Source organism: Chiloscyllium plagiosum, chromosome 5 (assembly GCF_004010195.1).
Source record: "Chiloscyllium plagiosum isolate BGI_BamShark_2017 chromosome 5, ASM401019v2, whole genome shotgun sequence".
NCBI lineage: Eukaryota > Metazoa > Chordata > Chondrichthyes > Orectolobiformes > Hemiscylliidae > Chiloscyllium > Chiloscyllium plagiosum.
This window is the reverse complement of record NC_057714.1, coordinates 99,683,180-99,696,617: the sequence shown is the minus strand read 5'-3', so window position 1 is coordinate 99,696,617 and position 13,438 is coordinate 99,683,180. Positions and strand designations below refer to the sequence as shown.

Sequence of the window (13,438 nt, the reverse complement as noted above, 5' to 3'; positions counted from 1 at the left end):
CCCATCCAGATGCCTTTTAAATGTTGTAATTGTACCAGCCTCCACCACTTCCTCTGGCAGCTCATTCCATACACGCACCACCCTCTGCATGAAAAAGTTGCTCCTTTGCAGATGGGGTACTGGGCTAATAGATGGGGTACTGGGCTAATGGTCGGATACTTGGTAGTGTGGATGAGCAGAGGGATCTTGGTGTCCATGTACACAGATCTCTGAAAGTTGCCACCCAGGTAAATAGTGCGGTGAGGAAGGCATATGGCGTACTGGCTTTTATTGGTATAGGAATTGAGTTCCGGAGTCCTGGGGTCATGTTGCAGTTGTATAAGACTCTGGTGCATCGCATCTGGAATATTGTGTGCAGTTTTGGTCGCCATACTATAGGAAGGATGTGGAGGCACTGGAACGGGTGCAGAGGAGGTTTACCAGGATGTTGCCTGGTATGGAAGGAAGATCGTATGCGGAAAGACTGAGACACTTGGGGCTGTTTTCATTAGAGAAAAGAAGGTTTAGGGGTGACTTGATTGAGGTGTACAAGATGATTAGGGGGTTAGATAGGGTTGACAGTGTGAACCTTTTCCCGCGTATGGAGTCGGGTATTACAAGGGGGCATAGCTTTAAATTAAGGGGGGGTAGATATAGGACTGATGTTAGGGGTAGGTTCTTCACTCAGCGAGTCGTAAGTTCATGGAATGCCCTGCCAGTAGCAGTGGTGGACTCTCCCTCTTTATGGGCATTTAAGCGGGCATTGGATAGGTATATGGAGGATAGTGTGTTAGTATAGGTTAGGTGGGCTTGGATAGGCGCAACATCGAAGGCCAAAGGGCCTGTACTGCGCTGTATTGTTCTATGTTCTATGTTTTGCTCATGTGGTCATAACTGTTAGCATTTATTGTGAACCCTATTTGTTTTAGGGGAAGGCAGGATTTTGACTTGGTGACAATGAAGCTACAGTGATATCATTCTAAATCAGAGGGCTTGTGATTTGGAAGTAAACTGCTTTCCTTGTTGTTTTAGGTGTTAAGAGGTTGCAGGTTTGGAAAGTGCTGTCAGAGGAGCCTTGCTGAGTTACTGCAGCGCATCATGTAAATGGTACAAAGTGCCTTCACAGTGCATGAATATGTGCGCACACAAAAAAAGTCATTTGGGGAAAACAATTTCAACTTGCTTCTGGTATCTGTGCAATTCTAAATTGGAAAGAAATTTGGTCAGCATGGAACAGTTTGGGCTGAAGGACCTGTCTCCGCACTGTAGGACTCTGAGTCAAGCGTGTGTTGCTGGAAAAGCACAGCAGGTCAGGCAGCATCCAAAGAGCAGGAGAATCAACGTTTCACGCATAAGCCCTTCATCAGGAATGAGGCTTGTGGGTTGGGGGGGGGGGAGGGGAGCTGAGAGATAAGTCGGAGGGGAGTGGGGCTGAGGGGAAGGTAGCTGAGAATGCAATAGGTAAATGAAGGTGGGGGAGAAGGTGACCCTAAGTTCAAACCTTTGAGAAGAAACTGGAAACCAGATGGATGAGGAGGATTGGGTGAAGAAAGCAGCTTAAAAAGTTTGCTTTGATGCTCACTACTTTGCATTAAAACAAAGTTCTAGCAAATATATGATGCTGTACAACAACATAATTGCCAGTGGGTTCTGACCTGTCAACTGCACACAGTTGTGACACCCTACCGTAAATCTGCCAAATTTGTTAACAAAGATTTTTAGAAAGGTTTGTTTACTCCATTGTTCTTTCCTGACTAATGGCTGTTGAAAATACAGCAAGGTTACTTGGTGTTACCAGTGGCTGCCCAAGGCCGTATAAAGGGCCACCAATGCAACAACTTGTCCAATGTACAATCATCCACTATTTATTACTCCATTTCACATCATAGAATGACATTTTATTATCACTTCATAGCTCACAATTTGTAATTTCCTTCCTAAATTAGTTCTGTTTTACTTCTATGGCAAATGCCAAGGACTGCATTCTGCATGAGAAGTAATGTTTATTTTCTTGCTTCAAGTTGTTATCTTTCCTGATTTCAAATGTACTCCATGCAATATTCCAAATTGATATACAGTAGAAACAAACACATGCACACAACTTATAATTTCTTCGAAACCAGGATCAAAACGAAATGTATGAAGAGGCTCAGCCTATCAGTGTGTTTTGGCTATTTATTATACAGTGAAGTACACAGGTCAGATCAAAAACTGGTTGACAATATAGGGTGGAAACTGGAAGCTAACAGATTTGACAAAACATCAACTGCTGGCAGCATGGCAGCAAGGTAAAAAAAAGTCTTCAGAGCCCTTGGTTGCTAGGCACACTTAAAACTCAGCAATCAAGGCATGATCTGAAGCCTTTATGAGCATATTTTCCTCTGTCCTAGATTTCTTTCCTGCAGGTGTCAGTTTCATATTGCCATAGAAAGACATATATTCTGCTTGTCTGAATTTAATCTTATCACTCCATTTGGTGTAGGTACACACAATGCCAAAACTGAAGAAATAGCATAGTATTTCCAGTCAGGATGATGAGTGGCTTGGATGGGAACTTGCATGCTGTGGCTTTTCCATGTGTGTTTGTTGCTCTTGTCTTTGCATAAAAAGTTTTCCAGTTGAAAGGTGATGTCTAAGGAGCCTTCGTGAATTTCTGCAGTGTATCTTGTAGATGTTACATACTGTTACAACTGAACATTGGTGATGGAGGATGTAAAACTTTGTGGATACGGTGCCAATCAATTAAGCTTGACACCATTCAGGACACAGGAACATGAAAGCTATTGAAGCTGCACTCATCCATGCAAGTGGGGAGTACCCCATTGCACTCCCGATTTGGACTTTGTAGATGGTCATCAGATTTTTGGGAGCCCGCTGGCTATCCGCTGCAGCATTCCTGGTCTCTGACTTCATCTTGCACCTAGAATACTTAAATGACTAGACCAGTTCAGTTTCTGGCCAATGGCAATGCCAGCACATTGATGTGTGGGAAATCAGTGATGGCCACATCATTGAATGTCACAGTGCGATGAGAGATTGTCTCTTTTTGACGAGTCATTGGCTGACTGACATGAACATTTCTCACCAAATGCTGTTTGATAATGCTGTTGGTAACCCCTTCCATCACTTTACGGATAACTAAAAATAGGCCAAAAGGGCAGAAATATCTGGGTTGGATTTGTCCGGCTTTTTATGTGCAGGACATACAGGGGCAATTTTTCACATTTTCGATTTGATTTATTGCTATCACATGCACAGAAATAGTGAAAAGTATTGTTTCACATGCTAACTCGACAAATCATACCTTAAATGAGTACATCAGAGTAATAGAGAACAGGAGGCAGAATATAGTGTTACAGCCACAGGTCAATTCTAATACCCAAGAGGTCCTTTCATAAGTTTGATAACAAGGGAGAAGAACGTAATCTTGAATGTGTTGGTATGCTTGCACTTACTGGTCAGTGCATTGAATATAGAAGTTGGGAGATCGTGTTGTGGCATTGGATGGGCCACTTTTGGAATACAGTGTTCTGATCTCCCTGTTGTAGAAAGGATGTTGTGAAACTTGAAAGGGTTCAGAAATTATTTAAAAGGATATTGCCACGGTTAGAGGGTTTGAGCCGTGGAGAGCCTGAATAGGCTGCGGCTATTTTCCCTGGTGCATAAGATGGTGAGATTCATAAAATCATGAGGGGCATGGATAGAGTGAATTGTCAAGGTCTTTTCCCCAGGGTGGTACAGTCCAAAACCAGAAGGGCATAGGGTTAAGGAGAGAGGGGAGAGATTTAAAAGGGACCTAATGGGTAACTTTTCATGCAGATGGTAATGTACAAATGGAATGCACTGTCAGAGGAAGGCATCTGGATAGGTACATGAATAGGAAGGGTTTGAAGGGATATGGGCCAAATGCTGGCAAATGGGATTAGATTAATTCAGAATATCTGGTCAGCATGGACGAATTGAACCAAAAGGATCTGTATCCATGCTGAATAGCTCTAGGACTTGGTTTTAAAATCTTTGTATTCCTGCCCAATGGAAGGGGGTGGAAGATGATGCAAGTATTGTAGCTGGATTGGACCAGCTTGGCTAGGGATACAGCTGATTGTGGACCACACATCTTCAGCATGATTGTCATTATGTTTATATGGGCCTATTCAGTGCAGTTTCCAATGCCTCCAGCTGTATTTTATTGTCACATGGAATGAACTGTAGGAACCCTTCGGGACAGTGATCATAACATGAAATAATTCATCCTGCAGGTTGAAGGGAAGAAGCTTGATGTGACATTACTACAATTGAGTAAAGGTAACTACAAAGACATAGTCAGAGTTGATTGGAAGGGGAAATGAACAGGGAAGGCAGTGGACCAGTAATAGCAAGTTTGTCTGAGGGGGCAATCCAGGAGGCACAGCAGAAATTCATTCCAAGAAAGAAAAAACATACTAAGGGACGATGAGGCAACCATGGCTAACAAGGGAATTCTGGCATAGCTTAAAAGCGAAAGAGAAGGCATAGTGCGCATTGAAAAATCAGTCAGAAGCTCCATGTGGAGCTGTAAGTTTGCTTGCTGAGCTGGAAAGTTCATTTTCAGATATTTCGTCACTATACTAGGTAACATCAGTGAGCTTCCAGTGAAGAACTAGTTTTGGTAACCCGCTTTCTATTTATGTGTTTAGGTTTCCTTGGGTTGGTGATGTCATTTCCTGTGCTGATATCAGTTCCTTTTTATCCCCCTCATTGGGTGATTAAATAGAGTCCAAGTCGACTTGTTTGTTGATAGAGTTCTGGTTGGAATTCCATGCTTCTAGGAATTCTCATGCGTGTCTGTGTTTGGCTTGTCCTAGGATGGAAATGTTGTCCCAGTCAAAGTGGTGTCCTTCCTCATCTATATGTAAGGACACTAGTGAGAATGGATCATGTCTTTTTGTGGCTAATTGATGTTCATGTATCCTGGTGGCTAGTTTTCGGTTTGTCCAATGTAGTGTTTGTTACAGTTTTTGGGGAGCCTTTAAAATCTAGCAAAGGACAACTAAAAAAGCAATAAGAGTGGAGAAGATGAAATAGCTAGCTAGTAATATGAAAGAAGATTGCAATTTTAAAAAAAAAATGTTGAAAACATTAGAGAGGGGCAAGAGTGGTCATTGGACAACTGGAAAATGAGGCAAGAGTAGTAGTAATGGTACACAAACAAATGGCAGATGAACTGAATAGATACTTTGCACCAGTCTTCACAGTGGAAGACACCAGTAGAGGTGAGCGTAGTGTCCATCACGAAGGAGGTGTTGGGGAAGCTGAAATATCTGATAAATTACCTGGACCAAATGAACTACACACCCGGGCCCTGAAGGAGCTAGTTGAGATTATGTAGTCATTGGTGGTGATCTTTCAGGAAATCATTGGAGTCAGGGAAGATCTCAGAGGACTGGAAAACAGCTAATGTGATACCCCTATTTAAGAAAGGAGGAGGCAAAAGACAGGAAACAAGGCCAATTAGTCTGACCTCAATCATTGGTAAGATTTTAAAGTCCATTATTAAGGATGAGATTGTGGAGTACTGGAAGTGCATGGTAAAATAGGGCAAAGTCAGCACAGCTCTGTCGAGGAGGAGGAGGGCTTCACACCTGACAAATCTGTTAAAATTCTTGGTGGTGGTAATGGGCAAGTTAAACAAAGATGAGCCAATGGGTGAGACCTATTTGGATTTCCAGAAGGCCTTTGACAAGGCGCCGCACAGAGGCTGCTAAATAAGGATGGCGCCCACTATATTAGGGGCAAGATACTGACATGGATAGAGGATTGGCTGAGTAGCAGAAGGCAGAGAGTGGGGATAAAGGATGACAGCCAGTGACTGGTGAGTTAGAATACAAGAGCAAAGACATGCTATTGAAGCTATGTAAGGCTCTGGTCAGACTGAATTTGGAATATCGTACAAGTTTTGGGCTTCATATGTTCAGTAAGATGTGCTGGTCTTAGAGTTGGCCAGAGGAGATTTACAAGAGAGATCCCATGGATGAAGGACTTGTTATATGAGAAGCAGTTGAAAACACTAGGTCCGTACTTGATGCAGTTTAGAAGGATGAAAGGGGCCAGTGTTGTCCCATTGTTTACGAGATGTAGCAGGAATAATCCAGGGAACTGCAGGCCTGTTAGCCTCATGTCAGTGGCAGAGACAAGATGTATATGCAGTTAGAAACAAATGGACTTATTAATGATAGACAGCATGGTTTTGTGCAGGGGAGGTTGTACTTCATTAATTTGATCGAGTTTTTTGAGGAGTTGACAAAGATGATTAATGAGGGAAAAGCAGCTGATGTTGTCTATATGGACTTCAGTAAAGCCTTTGACAAGGAAAAACACAAGTTGCTGGAAAAGCTCAGCAGGTCTGGCAGCATCTGTGAAGAGAAGTCAAATCCAGTGGGTCACTGGACCCAAAACATTAACTGTGATTTCTCTTCACAGATGCTGCCAGACCCCTGCTGAGCTTTTCCAGCAACTTCTGTTTTTGTTTCTGATTTACAGCATCCACAATTCTTTTGATTTTTATTAAACCTTTGACAAGGTCCCTCACAAGACTGATACAAAGGTCATACTTGATGGCGTTTAGAAGGTTGGGGGATGGGGTGGGAATCTTAAAGAAATTTACAGAATACTCTCAGACCTAGAATGAGTAGATGTGGAGAATGTGTTTCCACTAGTAGGAGAGATTAGAACCAGAGTGCACAACCACAGAATGAAGGAACAACCCTTTAGAACTGAAATAAAAAGAGGAATTTCTTCAGTCAGAAGGCAGCAAATCTGTGGAACACACTGCCATAGAAGACCAAGTCATTGAGTGTAATTTAAGGTAGAGATAGATGAGTTCTTGCTTAGTAAAGGGATCAAATGTAATGGGAAGAAGGCTAGAAAATGGGACTGAAAAAATGTCAGTCATGATCAAATGGTGGACCATATTGGATGGGCCAAATGGCCTAACTTTGCTCCAATATCTCATGGTATTATGGCTGAAGACTGGCTTCTTGATAATAGGGACTTCTAAGGGACTTTGCACTTCTGACTGGCAATTGTTATAAGTAACATTTTTGGAGCCTCCTCTTCCTCCAATCAGCTGTCCACCACCATTCACATTTGCTTGCAGCAGGATGGTAGAGATTGGATCTGATCGATTAGTTGTGGGGTTGCTTAGCTCGATCACATGCTGCTGTGTTGTTTGGCGCACAAATGGCCCTAATTCTATAGCTTCACTAGGTTGATAGCTTGTCCTTTGGCTATGCCAATAATTTTGGTCCCAGAATGCTCTCCTGCATTCTTCATTGAGTCAGGGTTGATTCCTTGGCTTGATGATAGTTAGAAGATACACCAGGCAATGAGGTTGTAGAATGTATTAGGATTACAATTCTAATGCAGCTGACAGCCCATCACACCAAATAAAAGCTGGGTCTTGAGCTGCTAAATCTGTTCTGATCGAAGTGTATCTCATTTCATATGGTGATACTGCCATGCACTGTTTTACTCAGTTAGCTCAATGTGAAGACGGAACTTTGTCTCCACAATGAACATGTAGTGGTCGCCAAATGATAGTTATGACCAAATGTATCGGTGGCAAGCAGATCTGGGAGAATGACATCAAAAATACTTCTCTCTCTCTCTCTCTCGTTTGTTCCCTCACTACCTGCTGCAGGCCCAGTAAAGCAACCATATCTTTTAGGACTTAACCAGTTCAGTCAATTATTCTGCCTCCGTGTTACTTTTGGAGTTAGATATTGAAAACTCCCACCTAGATGATTCTTCCAAGTGATGTTCAATGTGGAGGAATACGGATTCATCAGGTGAGGTGGAACAGCATGTGTTCATCAGCAGGTGGCTTCCTCACCCACAATTAACCTGATGCTCAGAGATGTCACGGGGTCCGAAGTCAATTTTGAATGTGCCCACAGCCTCCCGCTCTGAACTGTATACCACTTTGAAGCCACCTCTATTAGGTCTGTCTTTGCTCAGAATCTAGTCATATTCATAGAATCGTACCCTACCGACAATGTCAGTCTATTGCTTGACCAGTGAGATAGCGCTTCCAAATTTTGGAATTAGTCTTCGGACATGAGGAAGGAAGAGCTTGCAGGGTTATCATTTCTAACGGCTTACTTGATGCCAGGTGGTCTACTTTCCTGCTTTTGTTTTTTGAGAAGTTCTAGCGATGAGTACAACTGTGAGGTCATTTCAGAAGGTAGTTAAGAGTCAATTACTTTGCAGTGACGCTGGAGTCACATGTAGGCCAGACCAGACAGCTGATTTCCTTGTGTAGAGGACATTTATGAAACAGATTGACTTTTGCTACAATTGACAATGGTCTCATTGGACCTTTTGTTTCAGATTTCAATTGAATTCAGATTTCACCATATGCTGTGGTGGTGGTCCCCAAAACATTATATAGGTCTCTGGATTACTAGTTTAGTGACAATACCATGACACCACTGCCTTCCCATCTTTGTAATGTATTAAACAATTGCTGAGTGTATGGCATTAAGCCTAGAATACACTGCCAGGGGAGGTTGTAGAAGCAATATGACAGCAACTTTTAAACAGCATTTGGACAGCCACATCAACAGGCAAGGGAGAGAGACACAGATTATGCACAGGCAGATAGGGTTGGTTTAGAATGCACTGTGTTCAGCACAGATATGACGGGCCATACAATGTTGTACTGTTCTATGTTCTTAATTCTAAATGGATGAGCAACAATAAGCCAAACAGACTTTAAGAACTTTCTGAATATTGCTCATGTTAGAAGACTGAAAGAGACTCTCTCCTAACCCAATATTTTATGGTTTAAGCTTTCCCAAGAGAAAACTTAGATCTGAAAAGATGTACATACCCATCTAATGCAATATACAATTAAAGTCAGTAAAAGCAAATTAGTGTGCAGATCCATACTACAGTAGAATCAAAAGGTTGTGTTCAGGGGAGGCGATGGTTTAGTGATATTATCACTGGACTGTTAAACCAAAGACCCAGGTAACATTCTGGAGACCTGGGTCCAAATCCAGCCTTGGCAAATAGTAGAATTTGAGTTCAATAAAAATCTGGAATTAGGAGACTAATGATGACCAAGAGTCCATTGTCAATTATCAGAAATGCCCATCTGGTTCACTAATGTCCTTTAGGGAAGGAAACTGCCATCCTTACATAGTCTGGACTACATGTGACTGTAGATCCATAGCAATGTAGTTGACTCTTAACTGACATCTGAGCGATTAGGGATGGGCAATAAATGCTGGCCTACCCAGTGATGGAACGAACGACTGACAAAAGAAGCTTCATATTATATAATATTATTAAATGAATGATAGGTATAATTGAAACACAGAGTTAGACTTAAGACTGTAAAGAAAAGGTCATCCGTGCTGGTAAACTCAATAGATTTTGTATCATACAATCATAGAATCCCTACAGTGTGAAAGCAGGCCATTCGGCCCACTGAGTCCACACCTACCCTCCGAATAGCATCCCACACAGACCCCTCCGCCCCCCCACCACCATATCCCTGTAACCCTGCATTTCCCATGGCTAATCCACCTAGCGCACAAACCCCTGTACACAATGGGGCAATTTAGCACAGCCAATCCACCTAATCCGCACATCTTTGGATTGTGAGAGGAAACCCCAGCAGACACAGCGAGAATAGGCAAACTCCACAAAGACAGTTCCATGATGCTTGAATCAAACCTGGATCCCTGCCACTGAGAGGCAGTAGTGATAACCAATGATTCACCATGCCGCACCAATCATTGCAGCACTATTCAAAAGGAAAATGTCCTCTCAACATCCAGGCCAACATTAGTTTCTTGCTCAATATCCAAAAGATTCACCTTATTATTGCTTGTGGTATTTATTTAGCATTTACAGTTGACCATCCTATTTTCAAACTTAACTGTCATTTTTAAAGGAAAATCTATTTAAAATAAGTACTTCAACATATTTGATATGTGGCAAGTAAATGCCAGCAGGGACAGACTGAGCCAAATATCAAACTGTGTTCGTGCATTTCAGTTTTAATAAAGTGACTTAAAATTGTAAATTTGTAAGCTTATCACCAGTAACAAATATATGGTTGCTTAGGTGAAGATTTTTACTGGTGAGCTAAATGATCCAACATTATTAGATTTCACATTTTCAAAACAGAAATAAGGTGTTAGCAGCTTTACAAGTATATATTGTTAACCATGGTTAAAGCATCTAAATTTAGGATCTGACTCTATTTTAGACAAAGACATTGCATGGCTAAGGAATTATTTTAAGAGCAACTCCACTGATATAAAATGATCTTAACTAATTACTTTATCACAGAAATAGGCATTTCAGTTTGTTAGGTCTTATCTAGTTACTCCACTCTCCCATATACACACTATAAACTTTTAATGTTCTTTTCTGCACTAACTCGATAGTCCCATTTTAGTATGACTTTGGACTTTGCTTCAATCACAATTTACGTCAGAGAGTTTTAAATTCTGACCATTGCATACACAAATACATAGTTAGACACAAACTTTTAAATATTTTTGATCATCTTAAATTTATGCCACATGATTTCTGGCTCACAAACCAGTAGAAAAACCTGATACTAATATCACAATGGAGGAATGCAAGTGTTTTTTCCAATCATAAAGTATAATACAAGAGCAATTTATACTGCCTGGACATAAAAAAGTGGTACACTGCAGATGTAAGGATGTGTCAGAAACAAGAGTATGTGCAGTTTTATTTTCCTAACACCAAATCCAGCATCAACAATTCCAGAAGATAATAAAGATACTCACAGGCCTGCGGAGAAAGAAGAGTGATAGTGCTCCAACCAGTGGCATGTCACCAATCAAGGGCTCAAGAATCACACGAATTATACCATTCAGCTGCAAAAATAATAAATGGTCCAGATCATTTCAGAAAAAATATCATCTCCTTTTACAGATTAGAGAACAGCTCAGTTGTGCTCAAAACACATTTCAAGGACCAAACTTCTCATATTCTCATACATATCCATAACCAATATCACGGATAACGTGTAGAGAAAAATCAGAATACGTTCCATTCTGAACGGTCACTGGTCCCAAAATGTTAACTCTGATTTCTTTCAACAGATGCTACTAGACTTGCTGAGTTTTTCCAGAAATTTGTGTTTTTGTTTTTGTTTCTGATTTCCAGCTTCTGGCAACTCTTTCAGTTTATCTTATATAACATTATGTGAACAGATAAAAAGAAATGACTTTGAAGCATGTGGAGTATTCTATTCTATTTTCCCTCCATGAAATTACCCACAAGCAGATCAGGCAAGTCTGATTGTTCAGTACCTATTAATGTTCTATAATTCCAGGCATTAAAGCACTTTGGTACACAATGGATGCTATTTTGCAATGTTTATTTAATTATTTCACAGGATATGGACATTGTTGGCTAGGCCATCATTTATTGCACACATCCAAATTACCATCAAAAGGTGGTGGAGCCAGACAGAACTCAGTAAAGTGAACACCAGAATACAAACAAAAAGACCATTTAGTCAATCAAGCTGTTCCTTCAGATGATTAGCAATTCCCATTTCTCTAAGCTACATCTCCCAAGGACAACTTCAATATGCATGCTCAGATCCCTAAAAGCTAACCAAGAAACAAAACTCTGAAATAGTGATCCTTGCAGTTAAAGTTGATTGCCTTTCAATTCCACATATTACATGACACCAGTTAAGAACAGTTAATTACCACTTCACAAACACTGCCGAAGATATGCATGTATCCAAAAAGTGCAGACAGCCACCTAAAGAGTTCTAGCATTTAAGGCACTTACCTGTATACCTTTCACACCAGCTCTGCAAAAGTACTTCTTAATCTCTAGGTCTATCTCACAGTTTCCAACGTAGCTGGGAAGATGAAAGAAGTATCATGTAAACAACATGCCAAGCAATGTTAAATCAATCATTAATCTAGGCTTTTATTGAAAACCCCAAGATGTTAAAGCAAAAAGAAAGCTCAGTAAGCATCTATCAGCAACAGATTCTTGATGCAACAAGATAACATTAGCAAAGCTGGTTCAGAAGCAAATGATTTCAGAGTTCCTTTCTAACGTTCATTATTCCATGAATCTGAACATTGTTAGATCTTGAGCTTCTTTACATTTACAGCACGAAGCAAAATGGTGAGCATATTAATAATTGCAACTAATTTAATACCATTTTAAAAACTGTTTGCTGAAAGGTAATTGAGCTGAAACATTCATTCAGCTTTTCTGTCCACAGATGCTAAGATTTCGAGAATTGTCTATTCTAATTTGAAAACTATCCCAACTCTACTCAAATCCTAATGTAGAAGGATACTGCCCATTTAGAGTGCTAGTTGCACTTGACAGCCATCCAGAAATAAGAACACATATGCGCCATGGCCACATTACTGACAGAAAACAATTCAAGTTTTAGTCACAAACTTTATTTCCAGCTTCAAAACAAAAAAAAAATCAAGAAATTAGCACGTGAAGAGATGACAGACAAACAAGAGGTTTACTTCTTGGACTATGCAGCACTGTGGCACAGTGGTTAGCACTGCTACCACACAGTGCTAGAGACCCGGGTTCAATTCCCGCCTCAGGTGACTGACTGTGTGGAATTTGCACATTCTCCCAGTGTCTGCGTGGGTTTCCTCCGGGTGCTCCGGTTACCTCCCACAGTCCAAAAATGTGCAGGTTAGGTGAATTGGCCATGCTAAATTGCCCGTAGTGGGAGTTGAAGGGGTAAATGTAGGGGAATGGGTCTGGGTGGGTTGCGCTTCGGCGGGTCGGTGTGGACTTGTTGGGCCGAAGGGCCTGCTTCCACACTAAGTAATCTAATCTAATACCATTGAACATCAGGTTCTTCACAAGTGAGTTTACCAACCAGGCTCTCAGCCATCCACAACTACAAGCTGTTATGATGAGACTGACAAGATCAGTTACAACACTGCAAAATTATAGCAGAAATACATGGAACAATTCATAGAAGGCTTGGCCTTGGTGACACATGCAGGGTGATCACATCTGAACAAATTACTACCTTCCAACCCAATTTCCATCCACATGCACCACAAGGAATCAAAATTGATCTCAAATCTCATGCTTGAAAGCTTTAAAGGGTTATTCAAGTAATTGCTCTGAAAGCAATGAACAGCATATATTATACAAACTATGATCAAAACAATAACCCATGGTCATAATGAAGAGATGTATTTAATCCCACCATGTGACATACTAACAATTTTTTTTTCCAGACATTAAATACAAGTGATCAACATGAACTCCAATGCAGACTCGACAACTGCATTACTTTACTGAAGGTCAATAATACAACCCATAAACAAGCACACAAATGTATGCCCTCACATCGCAGCTGAAACATAATAAACTATAGCTGTGCTGGAATTTAAAACTCGGAGGAGGTTTGGTTACA

The 13,438-nt window shown here is 40.9% G+C and overlaps 1 protein-coding gene across 4 annotated transcripts in view; it reads right to left on the bottom strand.

Annotated features, from left to right (window-relative positions):
• esyt2b (extended synaptotagmin-like protein 2b) overlaps nucleotides 1-13,438 on the bottom strand; it is a 223,357-nt gene that overhangs the window by 114,597 nt on the left and 95,322 nt on the right. For all 4 annotated transcript variants that reach the window (XM_043690689.1, XM_043690690.1, XM_043690691.1 and 1 more), the window contains exons 5-6: nucleotides 11,812-11,884; nucleotides 10,791-10,880 (exon numbers count right to left, since the gene is read on the bottom strand). In XM_043690689.1, coding sequence (XP_043546624.1) covers nucleotides 10,791-10,880; nucleotides 11,812-11,884 — 163 coding nt within the window. The remainder of the gene's footprint in view (nucleotides 1-10,790; nucleotides 10,881-11,811; nucleotides 11,885-13,438) is intronic.